At 39.8% G+C, this 23,452-nt stretch overlaps 2 protein-coding genes across 2 annotated transcripts in view; one reads left to right on the top strand and one right to left on the bottom strand.

Moving 5' to 3' along the window:
• The window catches only part of LOC120758680 (protein FAM169B-like), a 36,193-nt gene that overhangs the window by 6,122 nt on the left and 6,619 nt on the right, over positions 1–23,452 (bottom strand). Inside the window, exons 2-6 of the mRNA XM_040077224.1 lie at positions 17,829–17,962; positions 15,017–15,116; positions 8,928–9,013; positions 7,188–7,362; positions 419–601 (exon numbers count right to left, since the gene is read on the bottom strand). Coding sequence (XP_039933158.1) covers positions 419–601; positions 7,188–7,362; positions 8,928–9,013; positions 15,017–15,116; positions 17,829–17,962 — 678 coding nt within the window. The remainder of the gene's footprint in view (positions 1–418; positions 602–7,187; positions 7,363–8,927; positions 9,014–15,016; positions 15,117–17,828; positions 17,963–23,452) is intronic.
• PGPEP1L (pyroglutamyl-peptidase I like) overlaps positions 16,927–23,452 on the top strand; it is a 28,623-nt gene continuing 22,097 nt past the window's right edge. The window contains exon 1 of the mRNA XM_040077227.1: positions 16,927–17,022. Within this exon, the coding sequence (XP_039933161.1) occupies positions 17,016–17,022 (7 nt within the window). The 5' untranslated portion in view covers positions 16,927–17,015. The remainder of the gene's footprint in view (positions 17,023–23,452) is intronic.

Genomic DNA, 23,452 nt, shown 5'->3' on the forward strand with positions numbered 1-23,452 from the left:
TGGGTATTTGACCTATTAAATGTAATTTCTTAAAAATGCAAGATCTACCAGAGCATTATGTGCATAGTGTGGGCTTGACAAGATCTTATGAGTCTTTTCCCTGTGGTGTCAAATAAAATGTGTAAGTCCCTGTCTAGGGCAATGGCAGAGTTCTAAGAGAGAACAGTTCTAGGAACACAAAGTATCGAACTGGCACTGTGAGTTTTGTGCTTTTTGTTGTCTTACATAAATATTGGCCTACCTTTCCACAGGAAATTCCAGATGGCTCTGGAAAAGGAACCAGTTGCAGGCTAACAACGGTTCGGTTCAGACAAGGCCACTGAACTCTTACACATTGAAGAGAATCTTACCAAGACCATATTGAAAATTATACATTATGCATGACCCTTACCTAACGTGTCCGCATCAAAGGATTTACCTTGATACATGGCAGCAGAAATAGGGCAGCTGATCCCCAAGGCATCCTCAGCCGGGAAAGACTGACAGAAATCATGCAACATTTTCATCCCGAGGCCACCTCTTCTGCACTTTCTCTGGACGAAGATAGTATCCAAAACTGGTAGCAGGTAACACTGACTGGTTGTGCCATCACAAAGGCTCCCTGAAAACAGACAGGGAGAAACACATCCATTTGCAAACAAAATTGGTATTGCTGCACTAACTGTGTGTGATATCAGCCACACACACTGGAGGATGATCCCAGCTGAAGTGTATTTGCATGGACAGTAAAACATTTTCCAGGAGGATGACTTGTGCCATGAAAGGGAGAGGACCTGCCTAACATGTGGCTGGCAGGTCTCACCAGAGACTTTTCCAGGTTCTGATTCTTCATAATCACCATCTTGGTACACAGGCAAGGTATATAGGAAAGCTCACTGAAAAGATGTAAATGGTCTAAAACCAAAGAGAGATAAATATTCTGAATGTAATGTCAGTGTACTCCTTTAAATAAACAACTGAGTGGTGCATTTTAAGAAAGCACTGTAAGAGCTCCTTTGTAAGTGACCCCATTTCTACTGAGTGATAATTTATCACACATGTAGGTGCTCCTAGTCCATCACTTGAACTACCACTAGCAGTGTTAAATCAGGGGTTTCACTCAAGGACAGTCCCTGCTAACAAACACATTAAGGCAATTAACTGAAATCACGGGGTCATGACATAATGCTCTACATGCCGACAAAATACAGACTCAAGCATGAGTCTCCAAACTATTAAAACTAATTCTCAGTGAAAATTGTCCAAAAAAACCCCAAAACACAGAACCAAGGGATTTATTTTGCAATCACAAATGGTAAACTCAAACTGGAGTCAAGAGAATTGATGAAGAACAGACATTCAGCATCCAAACTTTTGATGTTCACCCGAACCAACCTAGGGTCCTATTGCTGCACTTCCATTCAGCAGGGAATAACATAAAAACAGAACTTCAAACTACTTTACATCATAAGCACTCAGTGCTGAAATGAATGACCAACATCAGTTCATCAAACATCTACATATAGGATAAGGTCCCCACAGAAAAACCTCATTGATTTCTTTTAATTTTTAGAAAACATTTATGAAGGAATATTTTATGCTGCTTTTGAGTACATTGGCAGGTTAAATACAAATGGATACCCATGTCTTTATAACAGAAAATGGTTATGTTTTCATACTTTGTTGCTTAAGTCTCATCAAGACCTTCTCGATTAATCTTTCTTACTACTTCCTAGTGGACCTGACTCAGTCTAGTTTCCAATGTCCTGAGACATGAAGCCTTCACTGCTTCACTAAGACCTGTTTCTCAGTTTTATTGATATCCTGTTGAAGGCCTGAATTCCAATAAAAGACTTTTATTTAACAGATCATTTTTTTCTTTGTCATATCCCCACAACTGGCTTAGTCTGGGGCCTAGTTTTGCTCCTTCGGTTGGAGTGCAGCACCTTTCGCCGATACTGGACAGGCCTAACTTTTCTAGGATGCCAAATCAGCACAGCATACATGACTATTTTTAATTCTAGACCCTGATTTGTCAAGCTCATCATTTAGCAAGAATCCACATTTCACAGACTGAGCCATACAACAAGAGTATGTGGCTACATAACCATCCACTCACATCTTGATTAGGCTTGGTTCACTCCTGTTTAATCAAAGTGCATGCTTAACTTCAAACACATGTTCCAGCACATTGTTGGAAAAGGGTGGGTTGTGGTGGTGTTTATAACCTTTCAATATTTGTAACACATGATGGGTAGTTACTCTTTTTGTCATGAGCCAAAAAATTGAGTATATCCCCAGTCCCATTGTTAGCTGCCAACCCAACAGAGATGTCAAATTCCAGCAGAATTGCACCATCTGTTCTAAGGGACAAACTTTTCCTCATGAAGTCTTTAAGAATTCCTGCATGTTGCAAGTGTTCTTTTAAGTTTGTTATTATCTCATATAGTGTGTCTCCTATAAATCCTGAGGAGAATGCTGTGCAGCAACCCCAGGAGCTGAGTGATTTATGCCTGAGCTCCTAATTTTGTGTTGAGAAGATGACAAAAACTTGTCATGTCTAAAGGCACTGTAAATAAAGAAACCATGAAGCCATTCTTCACCTTGTCCCTGGGAAACACATTAGGAGAGTCACAGCCCACAGGCATTTGAAATAAAATAAACAAACAAACCAACCTTTGGAACAAAGGCCACTTTGTCCCTGTTTCTCATCAAATAGCACAAGGTTACCATAAGCTAATGGTGGCCTGGAGGTGGCCACTGGGCTCTCACACATTTGGTTGAGAGGTTGTTTCATTGTTGGAACACACAGACAAAGTTTTGAGGTGAGGGAGGAGACAGAAAATAAGGGTACTGGTGATGGAGAAGGAAGCTTTCATGCAGTCTGCCCTTTGAAAGCCTTTGATCTGCTTGGTTAGGTCACGAGTGCCAAATGACCAACCTAGGAGCCAGCAAAATGGCAAACAGATATTGCAAGGGCAGGAAAAGCAGACAGCCATTAGCATTCCCAAAGAGCCACAAACCAGAAGAAAAAACCAATCTGGTCCCCACATCCAACAGACCCAAACAAAACAAGGTTGTGCACACTGACTATTTCCCTGCTGAACAAGCTGGCTTGGCACACACATGTTTGGACAGGCCTGGAGCAGAATGAGCACTTGTGTGAAGGGTGGGGAATATTTCTGCAGAGCAGAACCCAAGGTCAACCCATTGTGTGAGTTTGTATGTGAGAAGGCGAACAAAGGTTCTGGCTTCAGTAAAATTAAATGAATTCATGTCTGGACTGGTATGTAGTCATTTCATTTTCATTACAGCCAGAATCTTCAATCCACCTCAGAAATGCACATTAAAAATATTATTGCTAGCAAACAGAGGGAGACAAAAGCAATTATTCAACAAGATTTCAGCTAATTGTCTTTCAGGTTAACTTCAATTCCAATTTATTTTTTTTTTCCCCTAAATGGAATGTATATAATCAATGAAAAAGTAAAATCCTGTTATCTTTTTAAGGATGCCTTTCAACAGAATAGCACCTGGGCCACAAGTATCAAAAGATACTTCCAAAGACTTGTATGGAGAAAGGTGTGAAATGAATTTGAGCTCAGGAAGCCACTTCCAAAGATCATCTCTAAGGTTATGGTGTAGGAAAAAAAGCAGAGATTGGGCCAGAGTTGCTGTTTTGCCTACCCCATGCCTGTTCAAAAGTTTTTGTAGTCAGGTGTTCTCAAACTGTGATTTATGGAGCATTTCTAAAGAATGAATGAGAAGCCAACAATGCATTTACTCCTGATACACCTGCATGTTTTACAGCCTTTTCAGAGGACTCAGTTTGGTCAAGGCTGGTTTGAGTCACATCACTCCACACTTTTACTGCTAAGATTTTTCAGGAGGGAAGGGACAAGCTTTGACAATCTGACTCTTTTGTTTTTCATACCACAGACAGCTTGGTCTGCAGCTGGGCAGCTCATATGTGTTACAGACAGTAATACATAACAGTAGGGGAGAAAAAAAAAGCTCTATAAAAAAGGGATTTTGTTCTGGTTTGTTCTTAAAAGCATTAAGACACTCCTGGCTCACTGCATCCTCCTACTTCCTTATTGATTTATATGCATCATGAATCTTCTGCATTCTCCTGGCATTTATGTGAAGGTGGTGAAGTCCATTTTTAGTAATTACTAGTCCTCAGTAAATAAGAAAGGAAAAACTTTCAGGGAATTACATGGTCTCACTGCACAAGAAACAAGTGTCAGTAACCGTGGTAATTAATCCTACATCACCACACAGAACACATTCTTTCTGAGGTTTTCACACAGAGCATGAAATAAATACTTTAAACAACATAAAACAGATTCCAAACCCCAAGCATCTTTATGAAAGCTTTCTGCAAAATAGCTCATTTTCAGGTTGCTGCCTGCAGAGAAAGGTACAGGAAGAGGGAACTGTCATTTCCTATTGTACCTTTAAGTAGCTCCATTTAGTCAGGTCTAACTGCTCAGCTGTCTGATATGGAAGCCGCTGACATAGATAAAATTGGAGACATTTATCTTGGCACGTGACAAAGTGTCTTATCAGCCTCATTAGTGGCTTAGTACATCTCATCAATCTTTAGTATACCCAGTGGTAAATGCTGCATGCCTGTCATTGGACAGGAATAGGCACATTCCAGAGAGGCCAAGTTGATGATCTGTGCAGTCATGAATAAATTTTGCTTTAATAAAGGTGTCTAATGCTCACGAAAAGTGATAGCCTTGAAGAATGAGACTTCTGTTTATCTATACAACAGGTGCAGGGTTGGCCAGTGCCAGAAGTGGCCAAATTGTCTCAAAGCCTTGACCTGCAGTAGTTACTGCAGAGGCGAGTGCTCGAGACCATCTGTGCCCCCTTAGCTGGACTATTAAAAGAGATCCAGTTAAGGATGGTCATAAGATGGATGGAAGCATGGAACTGGACCAAAACTACCGAGTTCACTTTGTACAGGCCACCTAGGAACTGGCAAATGGAAATGACATTACAGTATTGCCAAGATAGTTAATTGGAATCGCTGAAGTCCATTGAAAATTTAGTTTGCATAAGGACACATTAAATCTGTAGCAAAGATAGACCAGAATCTCTGTTCCTCGGTCACCACTTCTGTGATTCACCCAGAAGACTTATGTTTGAAAGAGCCAAGCTCCACAGACCTTTTTCTGGCTTATTTGCCTCCACTGAAGCTTGTTTTCTGTCATGCTGTAGATAATGGAAAATTCACAGATGAGAAATACAGTTGAATACGTCAATATGAGAATGTCAATTACCCAATGAAGAAAAATCAAACTGGAAAGAATGATCAAGTAATTGCAGAGCACAGAAATAAAGGGAATCGGAATCACATGGTGAGCACAAAGGAAAATAATTCTGAAGCTGTAACAGAGGTCCAGCACAACATAAAGTCCTATAGTTAAAGCTGCCTCTACTAAATGTTCTGACCAGGACAGCAAAAGGAAAAAGAACTTACATTATGATTTAAAAAAATAAATTACAAAAATATGTAAAACAACCATGTGAAATACAGCTTCTATGTGAAGATATATCTTAGTCTGTTTTGGGCCTAATAAATCCAGGGCTCTTCTAAAAAGTAGAGAGAATAGAATCAGCCACAGCATGGCTGGTATGAAATTGAAATCACAGAACTTCAGAAAGAGGAATTATTTTCTAAATGCGTACATCAAATAGCAAGAAGCAGCAAAAACAATCAGTTTCAAGCTTCCCGAAAAGGCTTTGGCAAAAGACTGCAGTAAATTGTGACACAGGCCAAAAACTAACAAATATAGCTGCCCAGAGAAAAAAAACACTGGCAAGAAAAGGCAGATGCTGACAAAGCTGGACTTGAAGGATTTGTGTTTTATGTGGACCTGGTTTAAAACCAAACTGTGACTCTCAACTTACTCAGAAACAGTTTCAACTTGGCTAATACTCCACCCATAACAGACTACTGTGCACATTTATTTTACTGAAGCATGAATCATTACAGCCCCTACAAGTGTTTCTTTCCAAAAGCTTTGCTCAGGAATATTTATGGCCTTAAAGGAAAATGTACTTGTGTTTGCCATTACAAACCAGTTCATCAGCATAATCAGAGATACAGACAAGGCTCCTTGATCATAGGCTGAGTCCTGATTCCTCACTGATGGTGCAGCAGCACCAGCACGGTGCTGTACAAGCGACACCTCTGTGTGTATCAGGATTTTTCCATCCCAAGAAGCAGAACATCTTACTGTTGACCTTTGGGACTGCAGCAGAGAAGGCACCTTCAGAGTGTCCTCTGGAATCCAAAACAACCCATCTCTCAAGCTGTTTCTTTTTCTCCCAATTTGGATGGATGGCTATTGAGTCCTGACTTGGACAATACTTTGCTTCCAAAGATCCCATCTTCTCTGTGTTTAAGCTGCTGGTATCAAGGTGATTCCCATGAATCTTAAACACGGACTGGTAACCAGCTCCCATGTGGGGCACAGGCTCAACTGCATACCTGGAGATATTCCAACTAAGCCTCCTCCACTCCAGACTGGTTAATAGCAATTATTGGCATTAATACAGAACCTGTGTTTAATAAAAGACCTTTACTAAAGTTAATCAGGTAACCCTAGAGAATTAAAACACATTTTGTTTCTTTTCTATGCCACCTAATCAATTATTATGAAATCAACTAATCATCATCCTTTAAACTGGGAGTGCCACAACTGCACAAAGCATTCCAGGACTGATCTAGTGCACACACCTTCCTCTACACAACCCAGCCACTGCTCCTCACACATTCAAGGGTCCTTCCTCTTCTTGTCACCACCAACTTCCCATATGTTTTTCCTCTGGGAACTGCACTCCTTTTCCAGGTATCATTCTTTTCAGGATGCAGTCCTCCATCCTGTGGATAGGCCCTACATTCTTTGTTCCTAGATGTATGACCTCCTACTTGGCTGCATTAAAGCACATTTTATTGGAGTAAGGCAGTACCTCAGATCAGAATAGGGTTTGGAACTATCACGTTTAAATGAAAGTAACATGGATGGCTTCCAAATTCTGGGTATGTTTGTTCCTCAGATTAATTCTGAGGGAGATTTCATATAAAAATGTAAATGAGAGCCAGGATTATTTATACTGAAAGATAAACAAAAGGATTACATTTCTAGCTATTAGGAACCAGTGGAACTGCGTCTGTAAAATGACCTTACCTTTCATCTTGACCGAGTAAAAGGCAGCAGCCTCGCCGTTTCTCCAGAGTATCTTGGCACGCTCGGTGGCAGAGTGAGGTAGAAAGAATGCATCATTAGCTGAACTCCCTTCCAGTATTCCAAAAATAATGCAGTTCAGAACAAAGAGGACAATCCTTTCTCCAAATGTCTGGACCTTAGAGAACAAACAAAAACAGACCAAAGAAAAATGAGGCAGAGAATAGTATTTTGCATCTCATAAAAGGTTTCAAAATCAAAAGAGGCTGGGAAGGAGGAGGTCAAGAAACATGTACACTTAATTTGGGGAAAATACCTCCTGAGCTGGTTCAGCTAGAATAACAAAAACAGTTTTTCCTAGTCTTTCACCCTCTATCCAGAGGGCACAGAATAATTAAGTAACTATTTATAAAGCTTGACATATCCCTTGTTGTCACAGAGAGAAATTCTAAAGCAGCAGAACTATCTTGATTGCAGTCACAGTGAACTAGTCACAGCTTTGGAACCAGATTTGGATCAAGGCAATCTAATCCTGTTCAAAAGTGAAATGAAGATTGGATTCACACTGCAGGCCTGCTCACCTCTCCCCTATTACCTGTGTTGCCACAGCATTGAAGAATTTAGTGGGCCAGGACTGTACTAAGACAGACACTATACAAAACAGAGAGTGGTCTGTCCTAACCAGCTATAATCTAGGTGTAAAATAAACAATTATGCTGTGCTGGGCTTCTTAGGAGACAACTGACAGGAGAGGAAGATGGAGGAATATAAAGGAACAAGATTATATGGACCATCAAGGTAAAAACTGGAGCCAACAAGCGTCACATGGATGCTGAAAAAGAAATTAAAGTTTCCACAAATAATGGCAATTCACCTTTTAGCAATGAGCTAGGCGCATTAAGATTTCTATTTTTCAAACATTATTTTCATTCTCTGCTGATAAAGAGATGCTTGAAAGCCCAAAGGCCTGTGCTCTGGCTCCAAGGTCTATCTTGCAAGGATTGGTATCTCAAAATCCCTCCAGTTCAGTTACCCAAAAAACATCTACTTAATGCTACAAATAATTAAAGTCTATATGTGACAGGAAAAGATGATAAAGGAATGGAGTCATTAAGGACCAAAGACACTGAGGGTTGGGCAGGAAACAAAACTGATTTACTAACCTCATGACAACACAAAGCTCAGATGCAACAGGCTTCAGACTTCTTAGCTGCAAACAGACTACAGGCTACCCAAATCTTTCAAATTATGAAGAAGTAGTTCAATCTTACCAAAATAATTTTTTTGGGAAAAGAATTATGGATACAGAAAATACTAAATACCAACCATTTCATAAAATGAACACAACATAAACAATATCCAAGGGAAAAAAAAACATAACTAGCTAGATAAGACATTGTTCCACAGGGTAGTAACACCTCCCACCAGACAGTTATTGTGAGAAATTATTGCTAATGTAGTAATTCAATTTATGGTTATTCCTTTAGTAGGCAGTGAGGGTAAACTAAAAACCAAAAGAAAATAAATCCCACACATGAATCATAAACTGCATGCACAGAATTGTTTAGAGAGGGCTAACATGCACATCACTGTGTCCTGGAGATGTGAAACACTTGGTGAGCCACAGAGCCCAAACCCCACAGGTTCAGAGGAGGAGCTGTAGGAGACCAGAGCCAATTCCACATGATAGTTCTGGCTGGGAAGCTCCAGGATAAAGGCAACTGTTCAAAATAGCATCCTCACCAAAACAAGCCCATCTCTAGCAGGATCAGCTGTCTTCAGAACATCTTCCACAGGCCACCAACGCTGGCTCAAATAAACTGCCAAAACTACAAAAACAAAAACAGGGCAACACGTTACCAGCAAATACAAAGTAGGTTCTGAATTTTTCCACAGGCAGCCTCAGATCTACTTCTCCCTGAAGCTGACTCCAGTCTGTTCTGCTGTGAGGCAGCAGAACAACAATTGTATTTCAATTCACCTGCACGTCCCTTGATATCCAATTTTCAGTACTGCATGAGGTATCAAGTAAAGGTAATTTTTCTCAGGAATTGATGTGACTTTGGTGTGACAGCCTGTGTTCCATATGAATAAAGCACTTCCTGCTTAATAGTAAGTTCAGTAGCAGAGTAGGTTTGAGTGGCATTTGGGACAGAAGAGCTACCTGGATAAAGGTTACAGTTTTCTAGTTTCTTTCAAACTTTCCCCTGCCCACACACACATATTTGCATATATTTCAGTGCACATATTTGCACTCATGCAAGTCAAACACAAAAATTCTCATATCTGCTTTATCAAACAGCTTTTCACCTCTCTCTGTGATTGAATTTCTATCTACGGGTACCATTAGAGTACAGACTCCTAAATCTCTGCATGGACAGATAATCCCCAAGGTTCAAATGCACAGAGATGTTTCTAGCAAGAAAAGACAGACATAGACACACATAATAAGACACACTTTGCCCTGAAGCAAAAGTGTATCAGCAACCCACGTAAGTCAAGTCCTCATGTAGGTGTGATGCAAAACTTGCACCCCACTTCTTCCCATCCTTCCTCAATCTTTCACATATGCAGGAACAAGTATTTAAACCCTACTCCTACATGTTCATCTACAGAATTCATTGCCTGCCAATAGATTTACAAGGAAAAGACTTGAAGCAGCAGCAGTGACACTGAAATTACTTCCAAGCCTTGTTCAGAAAGAAAAGTTTTGACATGGGGTCATTTCAAAGAATAGAGAATAAATTTTAAGGGTTTACATGAGGTTTTGGAACACAGAAAGCTGATCATTTATGACCCCAGACACACCAAACAGCAAATATTTCAGCAAAAAGAACTTTTAGTATCCGTACACTGGTGACATTCACCTAAAGCACATGGCCACGATTCCAGGATTGCACAAGAACACCAGGATCTTTAATACCCTCAAATAGGGCACCTACCACGTCCATTTTTTATATACGAAGATAGAACAGAATATAGGAAGAATGTTGAAAAGAACAGCACATGTCTTGAGTCCTACAAGAGTGCTCCAACGACTGGCTCTAAACTACCCAGCTAGGGAAAAAATATGAGAAAGTTCAAAACCATCTGTGAGTTAGAAACAAATTCACACATGAGGAAATGAAATTACTTTAAGGACAGGATTCATCATTTACCTGTTTTAGCCTTAGGTTAAACAAATGTCACTGATGCACACAGGTTAATTTCCCTTTTTGCTTCAAACTCTATCACTCCTGCTGGCTTTAAGGATGGAGATTCCGCTTAGCTAACTTATATTTCCAATAAATTATTAAAGCATGTGCCAGAAAGCATTACACTTTGTGTGCTGGGTTAACAAGGAAGAAGTATTGCACGCAAGGGCAGATGCCTGTTTATAGCACCAGACTCAATTCATTAAATATTATGCACTTACTTGCATGGGATTTTCATACTCTTTCTGTGATGGATTCAATCTGTTCCCTCAAACCCTTTCCTCTGCTTTCAAATGCAGCAGCCACTGCTCCATTACACATCCATGAAACATGCAGCTACAAAGGGAGCTGAGTCACACAAAGGGGACATAATGGGCCAAATGCTGACTTTAATAAGAGCTGCAAAGAGGTTTGGCTCACAGCTCAGACATACAAGGCACATAGCAAAGGTCAGAAAAGTTTTTAAAAGCTTTGAGGAAAACGGGAAGATGCATAACCATGTTGGAAGGAGTTGCTTTTACAGAACATTTACTGTGCTATTCAATAATTTAAATGTGTGGAAGGGAACACCAGTTGACATAGCAACTGTCACATCACATTACTTGAGCAACCTTATCTATATGGATGCCTTCCTTGAAGGGAAAACATTTCTCCAAATTTCACACAAACATATGTACTTTGCTTTTTGTTATCATTTTTCAAGTCAACATCTGGTCCGCAGTTAAATCCATCCATGCTTCCCCATACTCTCATTTTCATTTTATAATCAACTTTGAGGAACACTCAAATGCAGACATGATTTGCGAGACCACATGTTCCCCCTCTCTCCCTTCCCAGTCCTGTTGTTCTTTCCAAAACATTCAGTTAAGTTCACCTGATCATGAGAGATGGAATTATTGCCAACACACATCACCTGAACCCTGTGAATCATGATGTGTGTGACTACAGTGACCTTGCAACTGCAAGACTTGATGTGCTGGATCTTGCAGTTGCAAGATCAAGAGAAATGCATTTCAGGTCACAATTAATGGGGTTTACACATGCTCAGGTGGGTGGCTTGCCCTGTAAGTACCAGCTTGCTAAACCTCAGTACTTTCATCACCTGCACTCAGACAAACACAGTGTTGCAAGAAGCTGACAGGCAGCGGAGCACAGGACTCCACAGCACACGGGTGTTTGGAATCCAGGACTGAGCTGAATTAGGCATCAAGCATAATGCAATTGTGATTATGAAATAATAAAAACCCCATACGTTTGCTGGGCAAACATGGATCCCTTCCCAACTCAGGTCTGGATTATATTTTTACTTCCTAGGCAATGCTGGCTGAATGTTTCCACACCGGTATGCAACTATTTAAATGAACTGTGCACATCAGGATTCTACACACAGAGCAAAGAAGTAAAAAATAAAGGAACATCTAGCTTGGTCCTTCTTTTTCCCCTGCCTTATCTGAATTGCTGAAACACATCCCTCAGTTACAAACTAAATAGAGGTGATGTTACATATGAGAGATGCAATTAGAGTTTGTTTAATAAGTATCTAAGATAAACTAGCAGTACTTTCGGTAAAGTCATCTTTACATTAATTCTGTCACTATTTCAGATTGCTGGCACACTTAAAGAGGTCGCTTTTGCAAGATTTCCACTGTGGAAGCACTCTGATACTGGAGCAAGCTCAGAAATCCTCCTTTGAACTGCATTCTGCAGCACCAACATACCCTGAACTAGCTGGGTCCCACAGTTCCCTGTCTTCATAACGGAGTAAGAGCATCTCTCACTCTTTTCTAGGAATTTTATCAAAACAAATACATTAAGGATTGGGAGGCAGGCAGATTCCTGCTGGAATGGCAGCCATTCAAGTATCTCAGATAGATCATTCCTGCAACCAGTTACATTTTCTTCTGCAATTCAAGCTTCACTCAGTGATTTGTTGCAAATGTCTTGTGATAAATGTTCCAAGGCATCTCACAGTTATTGTGAATTATTAGATGCAGCATACAGAAAATGCCACAATAAGGTATGTTTATTTAGTGTTATAAAGATGTTAATCACCCATGTTATGCTCTGTAAGCCCTTACAAAGCAATTTACATTCTCATAAAAATATCCGTACAGATATACTAACAGAACACAACACTCAGCCCATCAAAAATAAATTAAAAGCGCTTCCAACCAAGACCAAGTCCTACAGAAAAGCTGCCATACCCATTTTTCCTTTGAAATAGGCAGATCATTTCAAACCACAAGCTACACATCACTTCTGGACAACTCATCTTACCAAGAGGATCAAAAATAAATCTCAGCAGTGAAATCCACCCCTCTTTAAACCAATTTTCAAGAATTAAATGCCACCAAACTGAAACACAGGATGTGGAGACAACCAGGAAATTTGCTTCTAAAAGTGCTTCTGCTGTGGAAGAGAACTAAAATGCAGATGCAGTGGACAGGTAGAGGAAGAGAAGAGATCAACTACAGCAAGATTGCTTCCCTCTTCCATCTGGATGAAATTTGTTTCACAAGTGTAAAGCTCAAGTCAGGAAAACAAAATTATGTAACTTGTTACATGTTTTCATCTTCTGTCCTTAAAGTAAAATGTCCTTAAAGTAACAAAGACTAAGTCAAAAAATATTGCCTTTCTCTGAAGGAATTGGTTTTGAATTAATTTGATCTGTTCACTGATCAGAACAAAAGGTCATGTAGGTGAGCAAATCCAGGTGGAGTTGCCCAATTAGCACAGTCAATTCCAAATCTGCTCAGCTGTGGGAAAAAAATTAGGACAAAATACTTCAAATCTATACACCCATATGTACAGGTATGCACACACATCCCAGCAGGCTTTAAAGAACTAATGAAAATTTATTAAAACTCATCTAAAGGGGAAAAAAAATCATATTGGTCAAATCTGATGTGTGCAGGAAAACTGGCCACATGTTTATAGTATATAAAATCCAGAAACAAAGAACTTCCAGAAAATTCTTTAACTCATACTTTTGGAAGGAAATATCAAAAGCCAGGTGATGTAGGCCTTATTTAAATAACCAGGCTTAGAGAGCTCTCTGTTCCTCTGACTCTGGACTGGTAACTTAAGCTGGAATTCTGCAAGGGGGGGGGGGGGTTACAGCAGTCAGTAAGGCTGTTGTTTATAATATAATAAGGCGCTTATTCTGCTAGGTTTAAGCTTTTAATGAAGATGGCTATCATGTAATTTAGGCTCCAATTGGACTTGTTTGACTTGTTCCTGTAAGAAATCATTTTTCCTTGTGTGCTTGTATCTCATTAATACTTCTTGTTCCTAATACTATGAGATCATTTGACTGAAGAGCTGTGCTAAATGCACTTTCACCTGCACCTATTTAATAATTCTCTATTTTTGCTTTGTAGTTACAGATCCAAATTCCTCTTGTGCAGCCTAAACTAACTCAGTGCTGTTTTCAGCTACGTTCCTTTGAACATGAGAGCACAACTGCACTCTGAGCAAGTCTGGCCTCTGGTGTAGATGCTTCTCCCCTTTATCATACCAGTGTGTAACTCTCTTCAGATAAACATTAATGGAATATATAAATTAGGGTCAGAAGAGTAATTCTACATCAATAGTTTCAGAGGGACCAGAAAGTCTTTCGACTACACTGGGAACTTGGAAAGGTCTCCTACCTTCTCCTGTGAATCACAGCCCATTAGCAAAGGTCCAGCTGAAATCCTGTGTAGAAGGAGCTGGAAAACTGCAGAGTTCACCTCTAACCACAGGCGATTTTAATCTGCTTTTTGTTCTTCTGAAGACATTTCCTGGTTACAGGGTAGGACTGAACAGCGAACACTTGCACTAACAGAACCTGTTCTAGGAGTGCAACCTGCCACAATTAGAACTGAACAGAGAATTTTCCTCTGCCTTTGCTTTATTATTAAGGATACTGGCTATTGAAGCCTTTCAGGCATAATTTGTAGCTTATCCTCTTCAAAAAAAAAGTTAGTTTTTAATGGCAGATGTCATTAGTTTGCTGCCGCATTTGGAAGCTGGAAATTTAAGAGGTTTCATGTGTTCTGTACTTCCTAAGTGACACAGAGAGTCAATGCAAAAGTTCATGTCCTCATCGCAGATATTCCAAAAATTCTACAGCCCACTGCTTCACAACAACACCAGCTCCTCATTTAATCTACACACCAGTAAATAGCCCTCACACACCAGTACTGGAAATAAAAGGCAATTAAACCCAGGACTGAAAAAAATACCATGAAGTAAAAAAAAGAATATAAATAAGAATCAGTAAGAAGCAATACAATTTCATACCTGTATTTTATTGTTTAAGGATTTTAGGATTCTATCCAAACCATAATGTGTTAAATTTGACATAATTCTGAATTAGAAAAAATATTACCCTGTTGAATAAAGTCAGAAAGAATAACAGATTTACCCAAGGTGATTTTTCAGCTACCAGTAGAGAATTTATGCATAGAATTTAAAAGCCGATTGTCAATTCTTCCACCTAATCAACAGCCCACTGACACAAATCCTTGACAGATAAACTGGTATCACTTCATATTCAAAACAAAACCCAGAATATTTAAATACATAAACAAGCAGACCATCTTAAAGGTAAAGAAACAGCTTCTCAAATTTCAAAATATTTTGACCAATTCTAACCTGTCTCTTTATCCTTTGGATCAGTTAACAGCAACAGTTTGCAAGTAGGATTATTTCGGTAGAGAGGGACAAAACACACACAGGAATCTTCAAGTTTAACCTAAAAAACAAATAAGCCCTGTAGCTCTTTGTACTGCAAAGCTCACAACAAGCACTTCATGTATCAGATGCACTTATGACATGTTTTACTGACACGCTTTGCTGACATTCATGGTACAAGCTTAGCACAACACCCTCTCAATCCTCAACTTCAAGGCACTGAAATATACATAATATTCTAATATTATCCATAAGGAAAGTTAATTTAAAAGAAATCAAGCTACTGAAGTTAGTGAAGACCTTAATGCTGACTTGCCCTGGTTAGCACATAACCTGGCTTTGAACACTGTCACACGCAGACAAATGGTGTTATGAAAGACCAGACACATCAAATGAAAACAAATACAACTTGCACTTCTTACAGCATCCTCCAGCTGAGTACTTGTGGTGTTTTGCAAACAATGAATTAAGCCTCAGGGTACAGGGAGTATCAAAGCATGAGGGCAGTGCCTGGGCAGTTTATCTTCCAGGCACAGCAGAGGGTAGATAATTGGCACAAGGTGGTTAAGTTGAAGGCAAAGCTAAAATCAAAATGCAGCTCTCAAGCTTTTGCTCTTAGACTAAACTTCTAAATGATGCGACACATAAACACAAAATTACTGTGCTCCAACAGCTCTATATGCATAGAAATGACGATTTCCATATGAATATTGCAAATGCTGTCATGTAAGTTTAGGTACAGGCAAAGAGCGTGCATGACTTAGCACAGTATGTACTGTACTTTCCAAAATCTGGTCCATTGTGTATGTGTGGGTGTGCCTCTCTCTAATTGCACCCATTTGTCAGTTTGCTATGAAACTCAAATCAGTCACGTGTTACATTTAATATTTCTTGGTACAGGGAAGAAATATGAATATGGATTATTCAGGATAACAACTCTAAGCTGAAACCAGTGTTCGGTGGTTGATGAGTGCCAGAATCCTGGAAGCATCTATGGAAACACTGGAGTCCAGGGAAAAAAGAAAACAAAAAAACTTGAAAACTGGTTGACATCTGTATGCATGAGCTTGCCTAAATCTGGGGATTCAGTCGTTTGTTGCATGCTTCCAACATAACAGCATCGATGTCATTACGGCACCTGGGAGCATTTCTGTAATGAAAAGGCCAGGACTACTTCCAATACTGCCATGATTGTTATTTTGTTTGAGAAGGTAATGTGCACTTTCACAGGTGTTAACAAGAGCAGCACAAGCCAAGCATAGCTTTGTGCCTGGCCGCTGCCAGCGGGCTCCCATCCTCACTCACAGTAATCCTTGCTATTTGTGTCCTGGATGCTTGACCAAGCCATACCAAAAAGAAGTTCTGTGACCCCAGCAAGTGGGCTGACAGCCACTTAATTCCTGCTAAATAATTATTCACTGTTGCCAGCCCTGCCACTTGAAACCTGCTCTAATTCAGATGCAGAACGGGGAGGGGAAATGCTTGGTAATGCAGCCATTATTCAAACACCAAACCCCTCATCCTTCAGGTTGTGGGTCTATAACAGAGATTGTTAGCTGGGATGTTCACTGGGAATGGGAGTTTTGCCTTACTACATTTAAATTATTTTAAATTACAAAACATCAACATTCTTTGAGCTAGTTATTACAGATTATAAGGAAAAAGATAATACAGCAAGAACACTACCATTACTTATGCCCTTGACTGGCTGACTGCAGATTAGATTAGACCTGAATTAAATGAATGCAAAGAGAAATGTGTTGCTATGAGACTCAAATCAGTCATGTGATATATTTAAGGGCTGGTGACAAGCCACAAAATCAAGAGAGTTGTGAAGTCCACCTTTAACTGATCTCAGTGTGTGAGGCTATTGCAGGAATACACAGAGCACTGCCTGGGATTTTAACCTCCCCGCCCTTCTACTGGAACAGCAAATGAACCTCCGAAAGTTCAAGCAGGCATGGAAGGTAAGGACTCAGAAGCCCTAAACTGCGGGATCTTTGCATGTTCAGTCCGTTTGTATTTAGCCCCACAGACTCCACTAGAGGGCATTAAAAGAGTATTTAAACCCCATTACATCCCCGGCTCAAAGCTGAAGTGGATCCCACCTGGAACAGCATTTTTCTGGAAACTACTGCATATTATTTTCCTAAATTGCAGAAAAGCTACTGTATTCCAAACAGTCATTGTAACTAATTCAATTTCTGCTTTGATAGTACAATAACAGGTACCTCAGCACATCTTTTATGATCTACAAAATGCCAGAATTAAAGGTTTCATAGGTTGACTGCAGTAAAAAATTATAATAGGTCTGTTCAGTCATCTCTGTTCCACCCAGGTGTCTTAGGAACAGAATTCCTTCGGGAGAATCCGCACTCAAAATTACCAATAAAACTATTGGAAAGAATGGAAACAAAAGATAGACTGTATCACAATGCCTGTGTAAAGTGCACACTAGAGGCAGAATACAGAGCACCAGCCTGGCATAAATCTCTATAAAATTTGCTTTTAGTTCAGTCCTGTAAGGAGGCAGGTCAAGATGCAAAGCTCACCAAAGTACTTCAAACCCTCTTCCACACTCAGAGGGTTTTAGACTTGGAGTTTAAGCTTATCTTTCATTTACAGCATGCAAATTATTTGAAATAATGTATGATTTGCTGATTTTAAGAGACCTGCAATCCAGCCACACCAGTCTACCCCTATTAGCAGATCATGAAATGAGCATAACCAACAAAGTAATCTGCAGCATGAGAGACTGATGTTTCTCATGTACCTCTCCTCCTCCAGGGATGGAAAAAACATCAGGAGTGGACAATGACTTCTTCAAGAGTTTTTCATAGTATGTTTCAGCATCTGCTTGCAGAACATCTGGATCTCCTGCTATTGTATCAACCAAGTAAAGTCGACCTGTGATTAAAATAAAACACAAGATATTTTTACTTTATATGTTAAATCAGAAATCTAAGAAGTCTTAAAACCTCCGTTTCCCCAGCAGCTGCTTGGTGTGGCTGGGCCCTTAATGATCTCATTAGAGCCTTTTGTACAATCCTAGTCTAAAACAGTAAGACTGGTAAAGACCTGTATGTTATTTAACTGTATGTAATTTACCATGCAATTTTACAAAGCAGAACCATGACAGCATCAAATCACACTTGTCTCCTTTAAATTCAACAAGCACAGTCTCAAATTTCTCTAGGTCTAAGTAAATTGCTTTAAAGCTAGAAGAGCAAAAAAAATTCTTCAAAATACAGCCTGAGTTTAGCACTGTCCAAAAACATAACAGGGAAAGAATTCCAAAGCTTCCATTCTTTCTTGGAAGACTGCCCCTTTTTGGGTCAGCCTATGATCTGTTGTTTGTCATTAAGTTTTTACTTCTCTTTTTTGACTAACATCAGTTGGGCACTTTCACAACAATGAAATAATGCAAAAAATTTACCTACACAAGACTTTCCAAAATAGTAACATAATCTTTTATGCAACATAAGTTTGAATCCATGTGACTCAGTGCTGGAGGGTTATTTGGTAATTGCATACACACAAAAATTACGTATATCTGATGCGTGTTACCTAAATGCAAAGTCCAACCTGGTGTTCCTGAAGAAGTAATAATCTCCTTCTGATGTAACAAACCAGACTGTCTGGTGGATCATCACCAGCCCAAGAAAAAGAACGTGACAGGAGATGTGTTAGCAACCCAAATGGTGTCTGGCCACTCTCCTATCACAGGAATGAAATAGCTCCAGTTGAAGGGGCTTTCAGTTAACAAGCTACACCTTCAATTCTTGTAAGCCCTAAAGTGAGGACCAAATCTTCTACCACAGCTCCAGTTGGTATCTTAGTTCTGAATCCTCCCTTTTTAATGATGTTTAGGTCCCACATGGCAGCTCCCTCGGTAACTCAAATGTGAAATAACTGCACCGATAGAAAACTAAATGGCTGAGACAAGGAAGAGTGCAAGACCTGTCTATACTAAGATTAACAAACTGTGAATCATGTAGGTACCATATTGAAAATGATACCTTTCCACGTAAAAGTAGGAGCATGGGATTTGTAGTACCAGGTCAGACTACTCACCCATGGTCCACCACTCTCCCTCCAGCAGTGATCAGTATCTGATTCCTCAGCAAAAGGATAAGAAAATTAAAATGCTTTAAACACTATTTTCCTGCCCTTTGTAGGCAACCAGCATCCATCCCGAGGCTTGGCAGCAAAGCTGTGTACTCAGAATGCTGAAGAGAAGCTACTCTGTAAATAAGTTTCATAGCATGTTTCTATATGACAAAATGGGAGAGAAAAGAGAATTGCAACACTGCAAGACAAGTTACATTATAAAATCTCAGGCTGAACTTAAACACCACCAAGCAAAGAACTTATGTCAGGAGAGAAATTAAAGATTATTATTCAAAACTTTGGTAATTCACAAAAGCAAATTTACTAGTAAATTAATCCTTTACAGAGGAGCAGCATGTAAGACTTGAGTTTAGCACAAAGAAAAATATTTGCCATGCTAATAAATACTGTTAATGAGGTGCTGCTTACAACGCTCCTTCGTGCCACCGTGCAGCCAATGCAACTTAACAGCACAGTCATGTTTTCTCCTCACTGAACAAAGCAATTAACTTTCTGCTACACAATATGCTTGTACTCTAAGGTAAGAAGGACCACTTGAAGGACGAAATAAGGTGACAGATTAAATAATGAGGCATTAGAGGAAACTTCTGATCAACTTTCTATCAATACAGCTTTGCACAAAAGTAATCTTTTCCTTTAAAAAATGCTTTTAGATTTCGAGTGAACTTGTCTTTCCTGTGGAATGCACTGAAAAGGCCCAAGTGAGTTAGGAGCACACGTTCCAATAAAAGTGGAATCAAAAAATTTCTTGTGAAGAAAAATAATGTTGAGGGGGTAAGAGAGAGTGAGGTTCCTCTAGAAAAAACACGGAACAGAAGTGTCACTTTAGGTACTCTGGAATGGCCTCAAGAAGTCGGTAGTGCTAAGACTGGCTTTTGTGAACATCCCCTCAAAATGTGCTCACACATGCACACACTACTCACTCTGCTCAGCTGCCGTAGGCAGGGCAAAAAACACTTGTCTGAATTTCTTTTTATGTTAACTAAAGTGTTTCCCAGTTTTTCCCAGTATAAAGTGACAAAATAACATTTGCCCTGCTGTATACATCTCTTTTACGCTTCTTTTATATACAGGCACAAGAAAAAGCTCTCAAAGTCTATCCATAACTATTGTTACTAGGCATTTAACTAAAGCCATAATTATTGCTGGCTACCAGGATGTTATAAACATTGCTAAATCAAATGCAAAATAATCTAACTTTGCTTTAGAATAAAAGCAGCGCAGTTCTCCCAGGAGTACTTCATCCTAGGCCCAATCAGCATCTTGGGATATCAAAATTATGATGTTCCAAGGACAGCCTTTTTGACCTAATTGAATTACAGGATTTTATTTGAATTTGATCTCACCTAGCTGCAACAAAGGAGCACATGGTGGCAGCCAGCCTGCCAGGACGTTGCCAGCAGCTCCTGTGAGGGGCTCTGTGCACAAAGGGTTACCCGAGCCACAAAAGGGGCCTCCTGCTGCAGCCACAGAGCAGCGACCATAAACCAGGAGAGTAAATTTAGAACGGGAGGCCTCCAGCACCAGAGGGATTCCTGACATGGGGGCTGACATCTTAAACAGCCAAAGCTGCTAAACAAGGTCAAGGCACCCTCGAGGTGGACGGTGCAGCAGACAGGTACCAGCCTCTGTCTTCCTCAGGGCACCAACTTTTCAGGACTAAGGACATGGAAGCTCTGCAATTCCACAGGGAAAAATTATCTAGAGACAAATAAATGAGAAACCCAATGAGCACATTTCCATTTCAGGCATGCAGAATAGATTTTAAAGCAAAAACTAGCAGCGCATCTGCTTTCTCTCTTTTGTTTCCATGGAGCAGTCTGGGCCACATTCTCAAGCGAGGATGTGCAAGTACATCTCCTCTCACTCTGGTGATCTGTCATCAATTTGCACTAAGAATTTGATTTTTTAAAGTGAAAAGCTACAGCTAAAACCAGCAATAAATTCCAGCAGGCACTGCCCATACAACTCAAGTCTTCTTTAGGAGATTCCACCCTCCAAAACCTCAGCCTAAAACATTCTCCAACTCTGCCAAAAAGGAATAAACCAAGGCCTCTGTTTCAGTCTAGACCCCTAAACTCAGCTTTTTCTACTCCCACTGCTATTCTACCCCTTGTCTCCTCCAGAAGAGAAAACTGAATTTCATGGGGGTTCCATCAAGTGGACAAATATCCTCCTTGATGACAAATATCCTCCTTAAATGACAAATTTTACTTCACTTAGGACCCAAAAATATTAATATGTGGGAATTCATATATATCTCATCAGCACACACATGTTCTGCATCAGGTACAATGACGCAATCACAACATGGGAGACAATATTCTACCCTAAACTAGAACTGAGTTTGATGAATTAGAGACAGACCCCCATCATTACAGATTCAGCAAGATTTAATTCGATCAGTTACTGTAAGCAGGAAATATTTTTCCATGTGCAAAAGAATTTATTCTCAATACAAGAGAAAACACATGGTGCACACAGTCATATGTGAAATTCCACAAGTGAAACTAAAGACTATGGTAATGTCCAAAGGTAAAGGACATACTTCCATCTAATCAGATATTCTGAAGTTTCTTTACGAAGTTATTTTTGACCATGAAGCCAATACACAATTTACTAAAGAGATATTTCCTAGAACCACGGAATGGTTGGGGTGGAAAGTGACTGTACAGATCATCTCATTCCAACCCTCTGCCATGGGCAGAACACCTTCCACTAGAGCAGGTTGCTCCAAGCCCCGTCCAACACAACCTTGGACACTTCCAGAGATGGGGAACATTTGCTTTCATTGTTGAGAGTCTTCTATTCCTGCATTCACTTGCAGCAAATTAATACTGCTCCCTTAAGCCAGAAAGTTGGTGATGCAGGTTTTTTTTTTTTCCCCAGATTGGACACATCATCAGCTTGATTAAGATGCACTGAGATATTGCCGGTCCTTCCAGGAAAGTCAGACTTGTTGAAATGCCCATTTCAGAGTAAGGGCATTTAGGATGCAGCCAGATTGTAAAGCAAAATACATCAACCACACCGTAGATGAAGCATGAAAAGTGTTATGTCTGAAGTGAATTAATCATTTATCCTACAACTACTTTTTCATGTTCTACAAACACAGAGAAGGATACTACATGCATCCATTAAGAACTGTATGTTTACAGAAGAGCCATCAGTCACCACAGGACTTGTGTCTAGATTTTGTACATTTGTGCAAATTTGTGCATAATTTTACATTTTAAAACATGAAAAATACCTCGGTCATATTTCTAGTGGTATAGGAACAAGAGGGATAAAAAGAACTTAACATTTCTAATTTTCAAGTTTCATTATTTTTTAATTCTGTTTTGCCACTAATGCTTGCAATAGCAGCACTGGCTTTGTTTATTGGCTTTATTTTCATGCCAATATATTTCACAATAACAAAAAAAACCCCACCACCAAAAAAACAACTTCAACAGGTTTTAAGTGCTTTTGATGATATTCTGAGGGGTTTTGTCCAAGAAGTATTTTCCATTTTTTTCTTTTTAAACCAAAAACCACTCCGCAATATGAGACAAACATGCACCAAAGCAAAATGACAGTATATCGTTAGTATTTAGGAGGGAATGTTGTTGTGATTAAACCATACAACTGAGACTAGAGCTCCTAAGATTTATTCTTAACACAGGTGGGTTTTTGTGGCCCCTAACAAATCACTGCATCTTCTGACTGGTTCCTTATCGGCTAAGCGTATGTCTTATCTACCACTTCAAAAGGGTGTGATGCTTTCCTTATCAGTGCCTCTGAAGTCACTATGTAATAAGACCAAGAAGTCACATAACATAAATTGTTCTCAGTTCTCCATGGCCTGTCACTGCCCTACTACAGAAGCACACCCAGGACAGTATCTAGGACTGAATAACTACTTTTTTTGCCCTTCTGAACCATACACACATGACTGAAGTGCTGTCCCTCACCCTCTCACAGGAGCAGGAGCTCTGTGATAAACAGCAGGGCTTCACATCAACACTTCTCCTTCCCTTCCCATGAGCCTGAACAACTCCAGGCATGTGGCTTTTGTTAGACAACCGTATTTGTTTAACCTTTCAAAGGAAGGAAGAGGTCTTTGGCATGCTCCTGGGAGTACACGCAGAACCTTACTCTCACATCCTGAATTTAACCGAGCAAATACATGTGAAAAGCCCAAATTCTGGTGTAAGTGAAACTGCAGTATCATAACAGCGTGCGGTGGCAGCAGAGCCAGCGGGTGAACGCCATGGTGTGGGATCT

Source organism: Hirundo rustica, chromosome 13 (assembly GCF_015227805.2).
Source record: "Hirundo rustica isolate bHirRus1 chromosome 13, bHirRus1.pri.v3, whole genome shotgun sequence".
Taxonomy (NCBI): Eukaryota; Metazoa; Chordata; class Aves; order Passeriformes; family Hirundinidae; genus Hirundo; species Hirundo rustica.